General features: G+C 40.4%; 1 protein-coding gene across 1 annotated transcript in view; it reads left to right on the forward strand.

The window, feature by feature from the left end:
- Positions 1–5399: 5399 nt before the first annotated feature.
- Positions 5400–22654, forward strand: part of LOC144006647 (uncharacterized) — a 17654-nt gene continuing 399 nt past the window's right edge. Inside the window, exons 1-3 of the mRNA XM_077505614.1 lie at positions 5400–5851; positions 13270–14115; positions 15320–22654. The exon at positions 15320–22654 is cut by the window's right edge and continues 399 nt beyond it. Coding sequence (XP_077361740.1) covers positions 5728–5851; positions 13270–14115; positions 15320–17742 — 3393 coding nt within the window. The 5' untranslated portion in view covers positions 5400–5727 and the 3' untranslated portion in view covers positions 17743–22654. The remainder of the gene's footprint in view (positions 5852–13269; positions 14116–15319) is intronic.

Genomic DNA, 22654 nt, shown 5'->3' on the forward strand with positions numbered 1-22654 from the left:
TTTTATTTATAGTTATATTTACTTATTCACTTCCCTGCATCTTATATATATATATATATTTTTTGCTTTTATACTTACTTACTTATATAATATACTTACCTACATATATTTACTATAATTAATTTTATTTTGTGTTATTTTCTTTCACTTGTGTCCACTGCAAGACTGATTTCTATTCCATCCACTTTGTATGCAGCAATGGATGTTTTAAAGTGCTTTATAAAAAAGATTGAGTTGAGATATGTCGATAATATACAGAAACGACATATGGGTTCAGTGAAAAATATCAATCCATAAGGATGTGTAAAGTGCTGTTTATTATTATTATTATTATTATTATTATTATTATAACTTAGCGACAGTCATCAACCGTGACAAACTTGGCAATAAAAAAAAAAAAAGTATAGAGGATTCAACTTACATTGTACTGCAACTATGCTTTAGTGATAAATAATTTTATGCTCCAAAGTATTTGTTGTGTATGTGTGATTGCGTGGGTCTGTTAACCGCATACTGTGTATTGATACAATTTGTCCGTGCTGTGTGGCTTGACTAATCAAAACAAAAGTTTGCCACTCACTTGTGAACGTCCGCAGGGTGTCCGGGCTCTCCCTTAGAGATAGGGTGAGAAGCTCGGTCATCCGGGAGGGACTCGGAGTCAAGCCGCTGCTCCTCCGCGTTGAGAGAAGCCAGCTGAGGTGGCTCGGGCATCTGGTTCGGAGGCCTCCTGGACGCCCCCCTGGGGAGGTCTTCCGGGCATGTCCCACCGGCGGGAGGCGCCTTAGATGACCCAGGACACGCTGGAGAGACTATGTCTCCCGGCTGGCCTGGGAACGCCTTGGGATCCCGCCGGAGGAGCTGGTTGAAGTGGCTGGGGAGAGGGAGGTCTGGGTTTCCCTCCTAAAGCTGCCGCCCCCGCGACCCGACCTCGGATAAGCGGAGGAAGATGGATGGATGGATGAATTTATGGTGAATTCTAGGGCTGGGTATCGATTCAAATTTCCAGGATCGATTCGATTCGCAAGGGTCCGATTCGATTCGATTAATGATTCACAACGATTTTCGATTCATTTGAGGAATTCATGCAGCACCTATTTTAGACAGTCAAAAGTACCAGTGCTGCAAATAGTAGAAACTTCTTGCTGTAATTTAATGCATTAGTAAAAATATGAATATTTACATTAAGAATTGAATCAATTGCAGTTGCATTAATACTGTTTTATTTAACACGGCCTTATAAAAACAATAAATAATAATTTAAATCAATTACAACCACAGTACAGGCTATGTAAAAAAAAAAAAAAAGTGACAAAAAACCACTGACACTCATTCATTGTTTTTTGTGCAAATGTTCCAATGGTGGTTGAGGGGATGGGGTGGGTGGGGAGATGATCGATACTGGCTTCCTCCGTGTAAGTGACACGGGCTCGGAAGCATTTGTTTGTGTGTGTTGAATGTGGTGTGTGTGTGTGTGTGTGTGTGTGTTGGGGGTGGGGTCGATATATCTATACATGGCTTTATGTATCGATATTGGGATATGAAAAGGCGTATCTATACGATATCGATGTATCAATATTTTGAACCCAGCCCTAGTTAATTCAATTGAAATAGAAAGGGTGTATGAAAACAAATTCCTTGTAGTAGTTATTGATGATAAATTATTTTGGAAGCCACACATAGAAAATGTAAAAAGGAAAATGTCAAAAATCATAGGGATACTCTATAAAACTAAGGATGTCCTGAACATGAACTCATTATATACATTATACAGTTCATTATTATTACAATATCTGACCTATTGTGTGGAAATCTGGGCAAATACAAATAGAAAAAAAAACACCAACTGTATTCAAATTGCAAAAGAGCTATAAGAATTATTAATTAATCCAAATATATAGAATCAACACATCCATTATTTATTAAATTAAACACAATGAAATTTTATGACTTGGTTGAGTTTAAATTAGCACCAAATTAGACACAGTCCTTATGATATAAGGGGTGCAGATGTATATAAAAACCAAAAATAAAACCAAAAAAACAAGAACAAATATTAAGCAAAGGTGTGTATCTGTTAAAGGTGTTAATTTGTGGAATCATTTGGGAATTGCCCTGAAAGGATGTGACTCACTTGTTGAGTTAAAAAAAAAATTGTTTAAAAGTAAAAAAAAAAAATACTTGTGTATAGATTTGTTATTCATTCACTCATGTGGCCCGTGTGATAAACTTCAATATAAAATACATAACATCACAATAAATTAACTTTACCAAACCATGTGTATCTTGTGTCTCGCAGATGTCAGTGAAAAATATATTTTTCCTGAGCGGCAGGAGCCAGAGTTCCCTGGCGTGAAACAGGAGGAGGACTTGGAGCCTCTTCAAGTTAAAGAAGAGCAGCAGCAACAGCCTCCTAACATCAAAAAGGAGGAGCAGCTGCCACCATACATTGAAGAGGAGGAGGACTTCACAGAGTTGCCCATGACTGGTGTCCATTTGAAGACTGAAGATGAACGTCAATATGAAGAGAACAAAGGGGCGGAGTCTCCAAGCAGACAACAAATGTCAAATGATGACAGCCGGTTAGCTCTCATGTCAGATGGTGAAGACGCGTCACACGCTCCTCACACTGCTGACGATGAACAGTGTGACGATGATGTGACATGTCACACTGATGGCAAACGGTGGAAATGTTCTCAGTGTGGAAAAACCTTTGGTTTCAAGTCTCAATTGAGAAATCATGCGATGCGCCACACTGGTGATAAACCCTTTGCTTGCACAGTTTGTGGTCGAAAATTTGCTCGCAAGGAACACTTAAAAACACACACAAGAACCCACACTGGAGAGAAGCCCTTTGCTTGCTCAGTTTGTGGTCAAAGATTCCCAACAAAGGGCAACGCTGAGAGGCACAAGTGTGCTGGTGAGAAAAGCGGTTGATGAATGAAGCTTGATATGATCTCATTTACGAATTGACGTTTAAAATGGTGCAGAAATTTCTACCGCTAAATGAATGATTGATCTGTGTACTTGTATTGTGTGTTGTATGTGTCTTAGCCTATTTTGAAAATGAATTTGTTTTGAAAACATCAACCGGACAAGTGGCTGCAGATTATAACTGACGGCTATAATCCGTCATGTTGACATGTAAATGTCCGTTCATATGTAGTTTGCCTTATATATATACAGCACACCGACCTGTATATATGACTGGATAGCAGATAGCCCTTACACGCCCGTGCAAGCCGTTGAAGCCACAGGGCGGCCATCTTGCTCCTACCATCTCGTCAGTGGGTGGACGGTATGTCCACTTTGAGGACCCCTTTTTTTTAATCACTCAGTTCCATGGACAGCATGATTTATGGTGATTTAAATTTGTTTTAAACAAGAGGACTTCGGACATTTTCCAACTTGCCTTAAAGGCGTATAAATGATATGTTACATGACGTTTACAGGAGGAAACTTGTATAATTCATTGTTTATGAAAGAATCACAACTGTTCAACAAATAATATTGGGTCCTTACGTGCACACATATGACAGAAAAGATGGCGCTTTCAAGCAGCAATGCCAGTTAAGTGGGGATTTTGGGAGGTTGTTGTGCTGTTAGACTAGCTCAGGGGTGTCAAAACTCAGTTTTGTTGCAGTCCTCAGGGTTTATCTCAGAGGGCTGTTATGACGGGGAAACCAAATGTTTATTCGTCTCACCGAACAAGATGGATTACTCGTTTTGAAATGAGAAGTCAAGGGTAAAAGTTTGTTCACTAAATTCTACTGCATCTATTTGTGGGGAGTGGCGTCAAGTTGTATTTTACAATTTTAAAATGTGCAGAAACTCGCAAGTTACTTATTGTTTAAAATTACAGAACTCTTAATATGAAAAGAACACATCGATCGTTTCTGGTTCCAATGCAGTAAAGATTCGTCATTTTACAATCCACATCCTATTTCACTTAACAAAATAAAAGCATCAGCGAATGCATATATTTGTGGGCACTGTGTTGTATTTTACAGTTTTAAAAAATGTGCATAATTTTCACAAGTTACTTATTATTAAAAATTAGGCAGCTCCTATTATGAAAAGAAAAATGCACTGAGCTGTCACCATTGTCTTGCAAATGCAATTATGCCATGTTGTAGTGACAGAAAAATGACCAAAACAAATCAGTCACACTTTGGTTTGATTTTACAGTAAAGTACATATTTTATTTTTTAAACTTTTTTTTTTATTGCATTATTATGAAATTACTCTATCAATGAATAAAAAAAAAATCTTGAATTGTTATGAAATTACTTTATCAATGATTTTTTCAAAACTTTTTTATTGAATTATTTAATTTGTTTATCAATGCCTAAAAAATAAAACCATATTTAAATTAGGGGGAAAAATTTACTTTTAAAACTCTTTGACTGCCAAAGACGTTTCATGATGATTAGTAAAATTCCAATGAATGGAATGCGATCTTTCATTGAGTAGCCACATTGTATATGAAGTAAAGGCAAACAATATTCTTTTTGCCTTGAAAGATGATTTAAAATGCTCAAAAGCGGCTGGCACTGTGGATTTTTTTGTTTTGTTTTTATAACGCCTGGCAGTCAAAGAGTTGTAAATTTAGATATAAATTGAGATATAAAATCTGTGAATAATGTGCAATTAATCGTCAGTTAATTATTGAAGTAATGCGATTAAATATGATTAAAAATTTTAATCGACTCTCTCTCTCTCTCTCTCTCTCTCTTTATATATATATATTTTTTTTTTTTCCCGAGTTGAGCCCCATAACATTTTACGTATACGGTTCTGTTTTTGACGGAATTTACACCATTTTTAAAGTTTGTTTTAATGGTATTGGTGCTGAATTATGTAATGTTGTAATCAAATTCGTTTGCCTCCCCATGCATTGGTTATTTTTGTTTTGTTTTGTTTTTGTTTTGGGTAACGGAAACGAGAACTCCCCCCCCCCCCTCAGAAGTCAGTTGCTGTGTGCGCGTTTGTCTTCTCATGCAGGGAGGACCCAAAGCTGAAGAGGGCCACAAGAAGACTGCTGACATTGGCCCTCATCGAGCCGCCAGGCTTTTTTGTCAACGCGAAGGAATGAATGAATGAATGAATGAATGAATGAAAATAAAAACCAAAAGTGGGATGAAAACAAAAAATGTGACTGTGGTAAGTATGTGTATTTAATTTTCTTTCCATGCCTTCCATGCTACTCGTATGTACAGGAAGTAAACATGTTTCTTCTTATTCGTCCAAATGTAGTTTGACGATTTGATTATTTTTATTATCCAAATGAATCGAGTATTAAACTTTTTAGGATTTTTTTCAAAGTACAATATTAATATTTTCGTGACATGGTGATTTGTCCAACTGTGATTGCCGTAGATTTCACGTGGTAGCAGAAGAGCGACTCCATTCCAGGCACGACGCGTTTACGCTCGGCTTCACTATAAAAATAATTCAACACGAATTCGTACGGAACGAACTGACACATCGACACTTTGCCCCGTCACTACTTTATTGAAGTCAAACATAATTGCTACGTTTCGTGTCTGGTTCAATCGTATCTCTCGGCCCTCTTTATTTTGCCTTAGCTTAGCTTAGCTTAGCTTGGCTTAGCTTAGCTTAGCTTAGTTTAGCTTGCTCGGCGCCAAAAAACGAGACGCGTTTGCTATCGACAAATTGGCTCAGCAGACGTCAATCGTGAGCGTAAAGTGTCGTGAATATCGTGTGAAGATGTTCACAATGGCGAAAGTCAAGGACGAAGAGGAGCTTTGTGGAGCACAGGAGGACAACGAGCGACAACGTCAACTGCTGGACGCCGTTTACAAGCAGCCTCGAGTTGTGTTGAACAGAGCAGGTTTGTCACTTGTTTCATCGACACTTTTCAACCATATGTCCGAATTTATTTTGAAAGGAATCTTCACCGGGGCACTTTGTTACGATACACAGTTAGTTTTTTTTTTCTTCAGTCGGTTTGGTACATTTCTCAGATGAGAATTGGATTGAGCAGAGCAACATGTTCAATTTTCACGTCACAGCATGAAACAGTTTGGACTACAATGTGACGTCACTCGGAATGGCAAAACACAATTTACTCGAGTATAAAACTAGACAGCTTTCTTCATTCATAAATATTCACCATAGCTTCATGTAACGACAGTATTGCTGCTATATCCCTGCATGAAATTACACCGTAAACTACTTAACTGTATGGAATGCTTATGAAATAAGATGAAAACAATAAATAAAGCAAAATTGCACACAAAAACAAGTTTCCTGTAAATCAAATTGAGTTTTGAGGACCAAAATAAGATATACAGGGAAAAAAAATATTAAAAATAAGTGGAGGTCTAAAATGAAAAAAACAACTATCCGCCATTTTGCTTCCTCGAATGCTTTGTGCTCGGAACTGGGAAGTTTCAACTTGGATATTTCCGACTTCCGACCATCCTCGAATGCAGCAATAGAGCGTTTTCACTGATGTCACGAACTCGGCAGTAACCCGGATGCGCGGCCATCTTGGGAGATATTGACGTACTAAAGCTAACGCAAGCCAATAGAGAATTACAATGAGAATTGTTTGGCGAGTCTTTATCGATGTCAAAACTACTTCAAAAGCTCGGCAAAGCCCACCAAAGATGCTAATGCATATAGGGACGGACTTGGCAACAGGAAAAAGCCCGCGATTTGGAAAAAATACGTACAGATTCGTATGAGTTGGCCACCTCTTCTTCTATCCATGACGACCCGGCGATTCTTCCTTCAGTTACAACCCCCGACATTGTGAACTAACTACCTGATTTTCTCGCCGAGCCTGTACACAGCAGAATACCTTAAATCGTACAAAGGTTTGGAAGCTTTCAACCAAATGGTGTGTGCACGGGTGAGGGAGACACATGACCAAGTCATCAACTTTAAAAGGAAAAAGGAAAGAAACCTCTCAATAATTACAAGTATTTCAGTGAACTGCTGTGAAGTTTTGCTCTTCAGACGGTTTACTTGTGAGTTGAAATTATGTTGAATGAATTTATATATATATTTATTTTTTCCAAAGGTCGAAGAAACGTTTGTTATGCCGTAGCATAATTTATAATACACTCTTATATACACTGTTGTACTTAGAATACAGTTGAGAATGAGATGCATGGCTTCCTTGAATAAATGTGTGAGCTGCTGAGTGACATTCTGTTGTCTTCCATAACCATACAGTAACAATGATTACTATAAATCGCAAATCTTTTAGAAATATCTTGAGGCTACATATTTGCAGACCAAGCAAGTATATGCAACAAAATGAATGGATGTTCTCGCCACTAGAGACCGCTATTGTATTCCTATTATCCTTTCATTCTGATTGTTGAATTGTAACAAACTTCTGTCATTGCCTTTACTGAAAACAGCTCAATATGGATCGACCGGATGGTTGCTATTATTAATACAGAAACACCCTAATCAAGCTTGATTGCATTTAGCATTTCATCTGTGTGTTTGTTTTTATTTTTGCATGTTTTAGTTACTAAACAAAAAAATAGTCATCTATTAATGATTAATGGTATTTTGTTTCCAAAGGGAAAATTGTATTCACTTTAATCAAAATCAACATCTGATGGACAAAGGTTCACCATTGTCCTCAACAAAGTTCTCCGTTGTGGTCATGTGGTGCGGACTCGGAGTGTGGACAACGGACTATCTCCAAGATGGCTGCTTCCGGGTTAATGCCGCGCCTGATGACGTGTCGTGAAAACGCTCTATTTCATCGCATAAGATTTGTAAAATGGTTGAACAAGTTACAATACGTCAAGCATATTTCAATCCATTCCCAGTAGACTTTCTTTTCCTAGGCAAATGTTAACTTTTACTCATCAAAAATCAATTCAACCAATGAGCAACCCGTTTTCTGAAATTTGTGTTTTCATCTCTAATATTCTAATATAAATTATGGTGAATTCAATTGAAATAGAAAGGGTGTATGGAAACAAATTCCTTGGAATAGTTATTGATGATAAATTAAGTTGGAAGCCACTCAGAAAATGTCAAAAATCAGAGGGATACTCTATAAAACTAAGGATGACTTTAACATGAAATCATTATATACATTATACAGTTCATTATTATTACCATATCTGACCTATTGTGTGGAAATCTGGGGAAATGCACATCAAACAAATATCAGCTCTGTTTTCAAATTGCAAAAGAGAGCTTTATGAATTATTAATCAATCAAAATATACAGAATCAACACATCCATTATTAAATTAAATGCAATACAATGTTATGACTTGGTTGAGTTTAAATGAGCACAAATAATGTACAAAGTACACAAAAATCTACTCTGTACTCAGACTTTGTTTGAAATTAGACACAGTCCTTATGATATTTAAAATAGCACAAATAATGTATAAAGTTTATAACAATTTACTCTGCCACAGTACTCAGAAGTTGTTTATAATGTTGTGACTCACCTCTGGAGTTTAACAAAATGTTTCAAAGTAAAGTTAAAAAAAATTACCTATGTCAGACCAGAATATGAAAATTGTATATGTGAGTATGTGTAAATGATTTAGATAGGTATTATGGTATATGTTTAGGAAATTTATGTATATATATTTTTGGCAAATGTGAATATGTCTATGTGCACTTGTGTGTGTGTGTGTGTATATATATGTATATATATATATATATATATATATATATATATATATATATATATATATATATAAAACTTGGTTTATATATTTTATTTTTAAAATAGTAATGTCATGGGTTCGTTTTAAGAGGGGGGAAAATGATGGCGCAGTCGAAAACCTTCAGTGAGTGTTTTTTTTATTTACCCCAACGCAGCATCCAAAAAGGTGAAAAAATATTGACAGTGCAAGTCCAGTGCAGGGAAAAACAATTTCAAAAATATTTACAACTTCTTTTTGGTCATTTCTACAACTTACTGTTGACAGCTCAGCCCTCACCATCACGCTCCTCTCTCTAGCCCCTCCCCCTGGACAAACCATTTAGAAATTAAACAAAAAGGAACAAAAAGCAGCTAAAGCATATGTAAATGAACAATATCTACAGCATATATTCCTCATAACAAAAATCCTCCATTCACTACCCGTAATTTCTTCCCTCAAACAGAAAGCAATTCACCTAATAGATCTACTACTGTTATGGTTCACTCCAAAGTCAGGTGACAGCTGAAGCGCGGCAAAATATGCTATTTAAGTTCAATGCAGGAAGTGCTTCGGTTTGGTCCAGTGTTCATTGTCCCACGACCCCGCAGAATGCGGGCGAGCGTCCACGGCACGGCATCACGCGCCGGCGCTGAAGAAGTGGAAACCGGGGTGCGTATGGTCCTTGATGATTTTCCTTGCCCTGACCGAGACACCGGGAGTTGTAGATGGTAGTCAGTGGAGGTAGGGGGCAGCCGATGGTCTTCTGTGCTGTGTTGATGACCCTTTGCAGTCTCTTCCTGTCCGCTTCTGTGCAGCTTGAGTGCCATACTGACACAGCATAGGTCAGCAGACTCTCAATTGCTGATCTATAGAAGGTCACCAGCAGTTTGGTGTTAAGTTGCTCCTTCCTTAGTAATCTCAGGAAGTGCAATCTCTGCTGTGCCCTTTTGACTAGTGCTGTGGTGTTAGCTGTCCAGGAGAGGTCTTTAGAGATGTGAACCCCAAGGAATTTGAAGGTCTCCACACGCTCCACGCTTTCGCCGTTGATGTACAGAGGGGCAGGGGCAGTTTTGCTCCGTCGGAAGTCCAGAATGAGTTCTTTTGTTTTGGAAATGTTCATTGTTAAGTTGTTGAGGGCACACCACTCACTCAGCCTAAGGACCTCTTCCCTATAGGCCGCCTCATTTCCCTCTGTAATCATCCCCACCACTGTTGTGTCATCCGCAAATTTCACAACCATGTTCTCAGAATGGGTGGGTCTACATTCATGTGCGTAAAGTGAGAAAAGTAGTGGGCTCAGGACACAGCCTTGAGGCGAGCCAGTTCTCAGCGTGCAGGTGGATGAGAGATGGGGACAGGGACCCAGCTTGACGTGCTGGGGTCGGTCGACCAGAAAGTCCTTAATCCAAGAGCAAGTGGAGGGCGGGAGCCCCAGGTTAGACAACTTGGGGATAAGAATGTCCGGTATTATTGTATTAAAGGCTGAGCTGTAGTCAATAAAAAGCATTCTGACCATTCTGACATAGCTTCCCCTTTTCTCAAGATGGCTCAGTGCAGCGTGGAGGGTGATTGTTATTGCATCCTCAGTGGATCTATTTGGCCGATATGCCAACTGATATGGATCGAGAGTGGAGGGGAGACAAGCTTTGATGTGTCTTAGTACCAGTTTTTCAAAACACTTTGTGATGACTGGGGTGAGTGCTACTGGACGGAAGTCGGTTAGATTTATTGTGGGTGACTTCTTGGGGACTGGGATGATGGTGGCTGATTTTAGGCAGGCTGGAATGTGGGCTTGTTCCAGTGACAGGTTAAAAATATCCGTGAATACTGGTGCTAGTTGGTCAGCACATGCCTTAAGTACTTTCCCCGGTACACCGTCCGGTCCTGCGGCCTTCCTGGGGTTGACAGCACGGAGCACACGTCTCACGTCTTCCACCGCTACAATCAGTGAGGTGGTGCCAGAAGTTGGTGGAAGTTGTAATAGAGGATGGGGTGGTGTGACTGAGTTCTGAGTTTGGGACTCAAAGCGAGCAAAGAAACTGTTTAGCTCCTCTGCTAATGCCGCATCTGAGTCCCCAGGAGTCGCAGCACAACCCTTGTAGTTTGTGAGGGACTGTATGCTCTGCCACATCTGTCGGGGGTTGTTGAGTTGCCCTTCTATCTTCTCCTTGTAGGTTGCTTTGGCGGTCTTGATGCCTCTCCTCAGGTTGGCACGAGCTGCGCTGTAGAGTGCACCGTTGCCTGATCTGAAGGATGCATCCCGGGCCCGGAGAAGCGAGCGGACTTGGCTCGTCATCCACGGCTTCTGGTTTGGGTACACCTGGATGATCTTCTCCACCGTAACCGTGCCCATGCAGTACCTGATGTAAGACAGTACTGTATCTGTGAATGTGGCCAGGTCTTCGTGGTGGAAAGTCTCCCACTGTGTCTGTTCAAAGCAGTCCTGGAGTCGGGGGAGGGCGTCGTCAAGCCAGGTGATAATGGTCTGTCTTTTGGGCTTGCTTTGACGGCTGAGAGGGGTGTATGCTGGGACCAGGAACAGTGAGATGTGATCAGACTGTCCCAGGTGGGGGAGGGGTATGGCTCTGTATGCACTCTTAATGTTAGAGTACACATGATCCAATGTTTTATCACCTCTTGTTGGACATTTCACGTGCTGGTAAAATTTTGGTAAAACAGTTTTGAGATTTGCCTGATTAAAATCTCCTGCGATGATGTGCGCGCCATTTGGGTAGGCATACAGATGATTGTTTATAGCGTCAAGCAGTAGAGAAAAGGAGAGGTTTTTACAAAAGCATCCGGTGGTATGTAGACGGCAGTGATGATAATAACAGCTGGCTCTCTTAGTAAGAAGAAGGGTCTGCATCTCACCGACATGAATTCCAGGTCCGGGGAACAATGTTTGTCCAGTACAGTGCTGTTATTACACCAACCTTCATTCACGTAGATGCAAAGGCCACCACCTCTCCTTTTCCCGGAGTCGCTGGTCCTGTCCGATCTGTGTAGCGTGCGGCCGGCTAGCTGCATCGCAGCGTCGGGTATTTGTGAGTGCAGCCACGTCTCCGTAATGATTAACGTGCTGCATTCTTGAACGTGACTACTTCCAGCCAGCTGTAAATCCAAATCGTCCGTCTTGTTCACCATGGATCTGGCGTTTGAGAGGTAAATGCTTGGCAGCGATGGTTTGAGTGGCTGTTTCCTGAGCCGAGTTAGCAGGCCGGCTCTGCAGCCACGCTTCTGCTTCCTCTCGCGGCGCCGCCTCCGTCGCCTACCAGACCCGATAACAATCCACGGAGACCCCGCTGGTCTCACTATCTCATCCGGAATATCATGCATGCGATGAAAGTCGCCACAAACAGTCATTTTCTGCTGGAAGCCAATGTTTAACAAGTCCACCCGGTTATAGTTGATTTTAAAGTCCGGTACACTCGAACAGCTTACAAAAATACACATAAAAAACACGCACAAATGGGGAGAGCTTGAAGCCGCAGCATGCTCATGCGCCGCCATACCCCTTAGCGAGCTAGCCTAAGGCTAGCTAGCTAAGTAGCTGCTCCTCTCAGCTAGACGGCAGCGTGCCCCGTCGGAGAGTGGCGGACAGTTACTGACGCTCCGTCACAAGTAGATTAGTATTGTATTAATAATGAAATAAGTTTAAATATATTTAGTAAAAGGGGTAGGACTAGATAAGTTTCTAACTTCTTCCTACTCCCTTTTGAACACGTAAGTTATGATTGATTGAATGATTATTTTTTGGGGATTTTCATTTCTTTTGATTCTGTTGTTTTTTTTCTTATCTCTGCTGTTTGCCTGTTTATATGTTGAATAAATTAGAGGGAAAAAAAAGATATAAGGTGATATATATATAAACCCAAAACAAGAAGAAATATTAAGCAAAGGTGTCTATCTGTTAAAGGTGTTAATTTGTGGAATCATTTGGGAATTGACCTGAAAAGATGTGACTCACTTGTTGAGTTTAAAAAATTGTTTAAAAAAATTGTTTCAAAGCAAAGTTAAAAAAAAATTACTAGTGTCAGATAAGAGCATGAAAATTGTATTTTTGAGTATGAGTCTATGATTCATAAATGTATTATTGCATATGTCTAGGAATTTCATGTACATATGTTGCTAGCAAATGCACGCATGTCCAAGTGCACTTGTATTCATAACCAGGTTTATACATTTTATTTTTAGAAATATTAACCTCGTATTGTATTAATAATGAAATAAGTCTAAATATATCATGTATAAAGGGTAGGACGAGATAAGTTTTTAACTTCTTCCTACTCCCTTTTGAACACGTAAACTGTGATTGATTGATGATTTTATGGGGTTCTTTTCTTTTTTAATTCTTTGTTTCTCTGCTGTTTGTATGTTTATATGTTCAATAAAAAAAATCAAATATTCAATGTAATATTTTTTATGTCCGGAACAATCAGGGTTATAGAGTTATGTTAAGTGATTTCTGGAACAGAATGCAGATGGGACGTAACATTTGCCAGATTTGTTATTCTTTCACTCATGTGGCCCATGTGATAAACTTCAATATAAAATACATAACATCACAATGCAATAACTTTACCAAACCATGTGTGTCTTGTGTCTCGCAGATGTCAGTGAAAAATATATTTGTCCTGAGCGGCAGGAGCCAGAGTTCCCTGGCGTGAAACAGGAGGAGGACTTGGAGCCTCTTCAAGTTAAAGAAGAGCAGCAGCAACAGCCTCCCAACATCAAAAAAGAGGAGCAGCTGCCACCATACATTGAAGAGGAGGAGGACTTGGATCCTCTTCAAGTTAAAGAAGAGAAGCGGCAACAGCCTCCCAACATCAAAAAAGAGGAGCAGCTGCCACCATACATTGAAGAGGAGGAGCACTTCACAGAGTTGCCCGTGACTGGTGTCCATTTGAAGACTGAAGATGAACGTCAATATGAAGAGAACAAAGGGGCGGAGTCTCCAAGCAGCAGGTCAAGACAACAAATGACAGAAGATGACAGCCGGTTAGCTCTCATGTCAGATGGTGAAGACGCGTCACACGCTCCTCACACTGCTGACGATGAACAGTGTGACGATGATGTGACATGTCACACTGATGGCAAACGGTGGAAATGTTCTCAGTGTGGAAAAACCTTTGGTTTCAAGTCTCAATTGAGAAATCATGCGATGGGCCACACTGGTCATAAACCCTTTGTCTGCTCAGTTTGTGGTCGAAGTTTCTCTGAGAAGGGAACTTTAAAAATGCACGCGCGAACCCACACTGGCGAGAAGCCCTTTGCTTGCTCGGTTTGTGGTCGAAAATTTGCTCGCAAGGGACACTTAAAAAGACACACAAGAACCCACACTGGAGAGAAGCCTTTTGCCTGCTCAGTTTGTGGTCGAAGTTTCTCTGAGAAGGGAACTTTAAAAAGGCACACGCGAACCCACACTGGAGAGAAGCCCTTTGCCTGCTCAGTTTGTGGTAAGAAATTTCGTTATAAGGACAAATTAAAAATACACACAAGAACCCACACTGGAGAGAAGCTTTTTGCCTGCTCAGTTTGTGGTCAAAATTTTGCTCAGAAGGGAAACTTAAAAATCCACACAAGAACCCACACTGGAGAGAAGCCTTTTGCTTGCTCAGTTTGTGGTCAAAAAGTTACTGTTAATAAAACATTAAAAAGACACACAAAGACTCACACTGATGAGAAACCATTTTCTTGCTCAGTTTGTGGGCAAAGATTCCCAACAAAGGGCAACGCTGAGAGGCACAAGTGTGCTGGTGAGAAAAGCGGTTGATGAATGAGGCTTGATATGATCTCATTTAGGAATTGACATTTAAAATGGTGCAGAAATTTCTACCGCTAAATGAATGATTGATCTGTGTACTTGTATTGTGTGTTGTGTGTGTCTTAGCCTATTTTGAAAATGAATTTGTTTTGAAAACGTAACATCAACCTGACAAGTGGCTGCAGATTATAACTGACGGCTATAATCCGTCATGTTGACATGTAAATGTCCGTTCATATGTAGTTTGCCTTATATACATATTAAAAGGCTGTTGTTGAGCACATTATTTTAGGTTAATTAATTATGCACAAATTAGTGTGTCAAAAAAATAACGCAACACAGTATAAGATTCTGTATCTACTGCCTGTAAACTTGAATTATTTTGCACTTGAAAGAGTATAATTTATTTTTGTTTACTTTATTCAGATTATTCCTCAAGGTCCTTTTATTCACTTTGTATTTATTTTTATTAAAATGCAGTACATATATTTTTAGTTGAATTTAGGTTAACCCAAATTTTGGAAAAAATGGGTCATATTTTCTCATACCTACTAGTGCTGGTTATTCCTTATATAATTAAATAGTATCACTTGATCAAGTTTCTTGTAACATTTCATACGAATACAAACAAATCATTCTTGCTGAATTGGTATCGGACTGATATTGGTAATTTACAGTCACCTTAAGCTAAAATATCGGTTGTAGATTGGAAGGAGAAAAAGTTGCATCGGGACACCTCCAATGATATGGTATCGGACTGATATCGGTATCGGAAGTACTCGAGGATAAAATATCTGTATCGGATCGGAAGTAAAAAAAGTTGTATCGGGACATCCCTATACATAACAACACAATGCATTAACTTTACCAAACCATGTGTATCTTTTGTCTCGCAGATGTCAGTGAAAAATATATTTTTCCTGAGCGGCAGGAGCCAGAGTTCCCTGGCGTGAAACAGGAGGAGGACTTGGAGCCTCTTCAAGTTAAAGAAGAGCAGCAGCAACAGCCTCCCAACATCAAAAAAGAGGAGCAGCTGCCACCATACATTGAAGAGGAGGAGGACTTGGATCCTCTTCAAGTTAAAGAAGAGAAGCGGCAACAGCCTCCCAACATCAAAAAAGAGGAGCAGCTGCCACCATACATTGAAGAGGAGGAGCACTTCACAGAGTTGCCCGTGACTGGTGTCCATTTGAAGACTGAAGATGAACGTCAATATGAAGAGAACAAAGGGGCGGAGTTTCCAAGCAGCAGGTCAAGACAACAAATGACAGAAGATGACAGCCGGTTAGCTCTCATGTCAGATGGTGAAGACGCGTCACACGCTCCTCACACTGCTGACGATGAACAGTGTGACGATGATGTGACATGTCACACTGATGGCAAACGGTGGAAATGTTCTCAGTGTGGAAAAACCTTTGGTTCCAAGTCTCAATTGAGAACACACGCGATGGGCCACACTGGTGATAAACCCTTTGCTTGCACAGTTTGTGGTCGAAAATTTGCTCGCAAGGGACACTTAAAAACACACACAAGAACCCACACTGGAGAGAAGCCTTTTGCTTGCTCAGTTTGTGGTCAAAGTTTCTCTCAGAAGGGATACTTAAAATCACACACAAGAACCCACACTGGAGAGAAGCCTTTTGCTTGCTCAGTTTGTGGTCAAAATTTCTCTGAGAAGGGAAGTTTAACAAGGCACACGCAAATCCACACTGGAGAGAAGCCTTTTGCTTGCTCAGTTTGTGGTCAAAATTTTTCTTCCAAGGGATACTTAAAAACACACACAAGAACCCACACTGGAGAGAAGCCCTTTGCATGCTCAGTTTGTGGTCAAAATTTTTCTTCCAAGGGATACTTAAAAACACACACAAGAACCCACACTGGAGAGAAGCCCTTTGCTTGCTCAGTTTGTGGTAAAAAGTTTGCTCGCAAGAGACAATTAAAAACACACACAAGAACCCACACTGGAGAGAAGCCTTTTGCTTGCTCAGTTTGTGGTCAAAATTTTTCTTCCAAGGGATACTTAAAAATACACACAAGAAACCACACTGGAGAGAAGCCCTTTGCTTGCTCGGTTTGTGGTCAAAATTTTGCTCGCAAAATACACTTAAAAACACACACAAGAAACCACACTGGAGAGAAGCCCTTTGCCTGCTCAGTTTGTGGTCAAAATTTCTCTGAGAAGGGAAGTTTAACAAGGCACACAAGAACCCACACTGGAGAGAAGCCTTTTGCTTGCTCAGTTTGTGGTCAAAATTTTTCTTCCAAGGGATACTTAAAAATACACACAAGAAACCACACTGGAGAGAAGCCTTTTGCTTGCTCAGTTTGTGGTCAAAATTTTTCTTCCAAGGGATACTTAAAAATACACACAAGAAACCACACTGGAGAGAAGCCTTTTGCTTGCTCAGTTTGTGGTCAAAATTTTTCTTTCAAGGGATACTTAAAAATACACACAAGAACCCACACTGGAGAGAAGCCCTTTGCTTGCTCAGTTTGTGGTAAGAAATTTCCTTCTAAGGAAAAATTAAAAACACACACAAGAACCCACACTGGAGAGAAGCCTTTTGCTTGCTCAGTTTGTGGTCAAAATTTTGCTCAGAAGGGAAGTTTAACAAGGCACACGCAAATCCACACTGGAGAGAAGCCTTTTGCTTGCTCAGTTTGTGGTCAAAGTTTCTCTCAGAAGGGAAGTTTAACAACGCATATGCGAACCCACACTGGAGAGAAGCCCTTTGCTTGCTTGGTTTGTGGTCAAAATTTTGCTTTCAAGGGAAGCTTAAAAATACACACAAGAACCCACACTGGAGAGAAGCCCTTTGCTTGCTTGGTTTGTGGTCAAAATTTTGCTCGGAGGGTACACTTAAAAATCCACACAAGAACCCACACTGGAGAGAAGCCCTTTGCCTGCTCAGTTTGTGGTAAGAAATTTCCTGAAAAGGAAAAATTAAAAAAACACACAAGAACCCACACTGGAGAGAAGCCCTTTGCTTGCTCAGTTTGTGGTAAGAAATTTCCTTCTAAGGAAAAATTAAAAACACACACAAGAACCCACACTGGAGAGAAGCCCTTTGCTTGCTCAGTTTGTGGTAAAAAATTTTCTTCCAAGGGATACTTAAAAATACACACGCGAACCCACACTGGAGAGAAGCCCTTTGCTTGCTCAGTTTGTGGTAAAAAATTTACTCTTAATGTAACGTTAAAAAGACACACAAAGACCCACACTGATGAGAAACCATTTTCTTGCTCAGTGTGTGGTCAAAGATTCCCAACAAAGGGCAACGCTGAGAGGCACAAGTGTGCTGGTGAGAAAAGCGGTTGATGAATGAAGCTTGATATGATCTCATTTACGAATTGACATTTAAAATGGTGCAGAAATTTCTACGGCTAAATGAATGATTGATCTGTGTACTTGTATTGTGTGTTGTATGTGTCTTAGCCTATTTTGAAATTGAGTTTGTTTTGAAAACGTAACATCAACCTGACAAGTGGCTGCAGATTATAACTGACGTCTATAATCTGACATGTTGACATGTAAATGTCCGTTCATATGTAGTTTGCCTTATATATATACAGCACACCGACCTGTATATATGACTGGATAGCAGATAGCCCTTACACGCCCGTGCAAGCCGTTGAAGCCACAGGGCGGCCATCTTGCTCCTACCATCTCGTCAGTGGGTGGACGGTATGTCCACTTTGAGGACCCCTTTTTTTTAATCACTCAGTTCCATGGACAGCATGATTTATGGTGATTTAAATTTGTTAAAAACAAGAGGACTTCGGACATTTTCCAACTTGCCTTAAAGGCGTATAAATGATATGTTACATGACGTTTACAGGAGGAAACTTGTATAATTCATTGTTTATGAAAGAATCACAACTGTTCAACAAATAATATTGGGTCCTTACGTGCACACATATGACAGAAAAGATGGTGCTTTCAAGCAGCAATGCCAGTTAAGTGGGGATTTTGGGAGGTTGTTGTGCTGTTAGACTAGCTCAGGGGTGTCAAAACTCAGTTTTGTTGCAGTCCTCAGGGTTTATCTCAGAGGGCTGTTATGACGGGGAAACCAAATGTTTATTCGTCTCACCGAACAAGATGGATTACTCGTTTTGAAATGAGAAGTCAAGGGTAAAAGTTTGTTCACTAAATTCTACTGCATCTATTTGTGGGGAGTGGCATCAAGTTGTATTTTAAAATGTGCAGAAACTCTCAAGTTACTTATTGTTTAAAAGTAAAGAACTCTTAATATGAGAGTGCCAGGGCCAGTTCATGGTTGCTTGTAGTCTTGTAATCTTCAGCTGTTTTCTCACTGTAGGCTAGTTGTCAATGCCAAACCAAAGACCCTGTGCATTTTTTGCGGACCTCTGAATGGAAAAAGTCAATTATAACACTTAAGCAACAACAACCTTTAATCAATCTCATTCACAAAACTCATTCACAGGAGGCAAAAAATCATGGCGGACGCTGCAGGAGGGAGCGCTACAACTCCTGCATTGAAACGCTCGAGATTAAAACCTGTGATATACAGGACAACTGATGGCAAGACAGTTGTGGAGGATGAACTTCTCACTTTTCTTGTTACAAAAATGAGGACTTTAAATCAGGAAGAGATCGTCCTGTTGGCGATAAACACGTTCGACACCAAGGCGATTGAAGCCTCTAAGAAAGTGTTGTTTGAACTTTGCCCTAGGACTACGCAACGATGCGTTGGACATAAAGGGCAAAATAAAGACGCCAACAATATAAAACTTTGTCTTAGTGTGTTGAACGAATGTGGGGAGGATATCCCTAGATTTGTTTGTCACTATCTCGACGATCTACCGCCGATATCATTTGCCAGCCTGGATGTTTCCTGTTTGCTACGGAGAATGGAGCACCTGAGTGCTGAGCTGGGTGCGCTGAAACACGTCACCTCGCTGCAAGCTGATGTCTGTGAGCAGGTTCGGACGGGTGTTGCGGAAGTGAGCTGCCGAGTGTCTGCGCTGGAGGCCCGGACGAGCGGTGCGGTTGACGGGTGCTGGTGTTCCGGACGGCGATGGCAGTGGCGGCGCAGTTGCAGTGGCACCGGCGTGGCGGAATGACGAGTGCGTCGAGTCCGAAGGTGTAAAACAAGTGGCAGCTGGTGCACTGGACTCTGAGGTGGAATTATGCGCCACGGAGCGGCGATTGTCCGCAAGCTCTTCTGATCTGACGCCTGTGAATCGTACCGGGGCGAAATCTACCGGCCTCGGTGTTAGCGGAACGTCAACGAAAAATGACTCAGCTGGGTTTGTACCCACCACCGGCTCTCCTGGGTGGAGTAAAGTTGTCAAGAAAGGACGGCCTCGGCAGAAACTGGCGAATACAGCGCTGGGAATGCCTGTTGCTGCCGCTGGCCGAAAAAAAAGCTGGATCTATTTCGATAATCGGCACTGGCGCTGTAAGTACTATAAAAGTCGTAAAGACTAAAATAGTGAGTGTTTTGGCCACGAAATTCTGTCCAGATTTGGATGCAGAGACGCTGTCAGAGTATCTTAAGTCAAAACTTAACAGGGATGTGACCTGCCTAAAAATCGATTGTGCACGTAGCCGATATGGCTGTTTCAAAGTTACTGCAGAATGTCAGGACATCAATGAAATGTATAATCCTGAATTATGGCCCGAAGGGGCTCTGGTTCGGAGGTATTATGAACCACGTAGAGCTACCGCCCTCGGGCCGATTATGGCCACTGCGCCCCCTATGCAAGGAGGGGTAAGTGTGCAAGTGGATGTTGAATGAATGATGAAAGTTGTGTCATACAATTCGCGTGGACTGCCTACTGGACAAGGGGCTGCTGACAAAGCACGGCGTATTGTTATTGACGCACTCTTTGAGAGTTTTGATATTCTATGTATACAAGAGACTATGCTATCTGTACAAGATCTGGACAAACTCAACACTGTGCACAGTGACTTCTATGGGGCAGGGGAGTCCACAACTGATTTGGGTTTGGGTATTGTGCGTGGCAGAATACCTGGTGGGATAGCCATTTTTTGGCATAAGAAACTAGACCCATTAATTTCTGTAATTCGGCTTGAGGTTGACTGGGCCATTGCAGTTAACGTTACACATGATGGGAATACTTTTATTGTCTTAAATGTTTATACACCTTATGAATCTTACCAGAATGAAAGTGAATATCTTAATAGGCTCGCTTTTATTAGTTCTTTTATAAAAGATAGTGAATATACGAGTATCTTTGTAATGGGTGATATGAATGCTGATATATCAGATGTTCACTCCTTGTTTGGGCGACATTTGAAGGAGTTTTGTGGAAATGATAAGATTATGCTCTCAAGTGAGAAAATCTTACCAGCTGATAGCTGTATATGCACAGCTGATGCACACAACTGCTTGGTGGCAGCTGAGATCTTATATAGTTGATCTATTGCAGATCATATTCCAGTTTCTATGACACTTGATCTAGAATGTTTACCTGCATTGCCTGTTTGCAATAATGGTACACGTAGAAAGCTAGACTGGGGAAAACAATCAGATTTTGATCTCTGGCAGTATAATTGTCGAACTGATATAACTCTTTGTGATGTTGACATCCCATGTGAAGCTATCCTATGTGATGATATAAATTGTAAGAAACAGGAACATTTCATGGCTGTGCTCAACATGTATGAAACAATAGTGACAGGCCTCCTTAATGATAGTAATCCCCTTATTATTGAGAAGAAGAAGCATAGAATCATGCCTGGTTGGAGTGTGCATGTGTCTGATCTATATTCAGAGGCTAAAGATGCCACTCAAAAATGGGTATTGGCTGGTAAAATAAGATACGGACCAGAATTTGAGAAGAAGAAAGAAGCAAATGCTGAGTTTAAGTATGCGTTGCGCTTTATTAAGAAGAATGAACAGATGTTGAGAGCAAACTCTATGGCAGGAAACCTTGGGCAGAAAGACAGTATCGCTTTCTGGAAAGAAGTTAAAAGAATTAACAACAGTAAAATACCGCAGTCGGCTAATATTGATGGGATTACTGGAGATAAAAATATTGTGGAGTTATGGCGAAAGTATTCTAGTAAGCTTTTTAACTGTGTTCAGAGTGCTGATTTTAATATATGTATGGCTGGTGACAATAATGGCATGGTGATTAAGCCAGGTGAAGTGTGCAATGCTATTGGAAAACTGGCATTGAATAAATCATGTGGTTCTGATCAAATAACAGCCGAGCACCTGAAGTATGCTAGTAAAAGAATATCGGTGTTGCTCTCTATGTGTTTTTCTGGCTTCCTATCACATGGAATATTGCCTGACTCTATGCTGTCCGTAATCCTGGTGCCAGTAATTAAAGATAAAACATGTAAAGTATCAAGTTCAGATAATTATAGACCAATAGCTCTTGCAAGTGTATTATCTAAAGTCTTAGAGCGAATTTTATTAGACAGACTTCAGGGATACATAATGAGTTGTGACAATCAATTTGGTTTTAAAAATGGACATAGCCCAGACTTGTGTGTTTACACATTAAAAGAGATGGTGTCCAAATATAATAGACATAACTCCACTGTATTTTTGTGCTTTTTAGATGCATCTAAGGCTTTTGATCGCATCAACCATGGCAAACTTTTTATGAAACTGCAAGAGCGAGGGGTTCCTTCATACTTACTACGTATTATGTATTACTGGTATACAAAACAAACTATGCAAGTCAGATGGGGGACAACTGTCTCAACATGTTTTCCAGTTACAAATGGGGTAAGACAGGGGGGGATATTGTCACCAATTCTGTTTAATTTGTATATGGATGAACTGTCAAAGAAATTACATGAATGCAAGACTGGATGTATGGTTGGGGATAGGCTCATTAATCATTTAATGTATGCTGATGACTTGGTAGTAATGACACCTTATAGTGCTGGTTTACAGCAACTACTTAAAGTATGGGGTGCAATATGACATCCAATATAACCCTATTAAAACTGTGGTAATGATGATTAAATCTAAGGCGGATCAAAAGTTGATATTTCCATCTTTCTATTTGTCCAAACAAGAACTTAAAGTTGTAACAAAGGTAAAATATTTGGGCCATGTGTTGAGGGATGATTTAAGTGATGATGATGATGTACTGAGACAGTGTAGAAAGTTATATGCCCAAGCAAATATGCTTGCGCGCAAATTTAGTTACTGTTCTGATGATGTTAAAATTGAACTCTTTAAAGCCTACTGTACTCCATTATATTCCCCACATCTATGGCG

The sequence above is a fragment of the Festucalex cinctus genome, chromosome 1, assembly GCF_051991245.1.
Source record: "Festucalex cinctus isolate MCC-2025b chromosome 1, RoL_Fcin_1.0, whole genome shotgun sequence".
Classification (NCBI taxonomy): domain Eukaryota; kingdom Metazoa; phylum Chordata; class Actinopteri; order Syngnathiformes; family Syngnathidae; genus Festucalex; species Festucalex cinctus.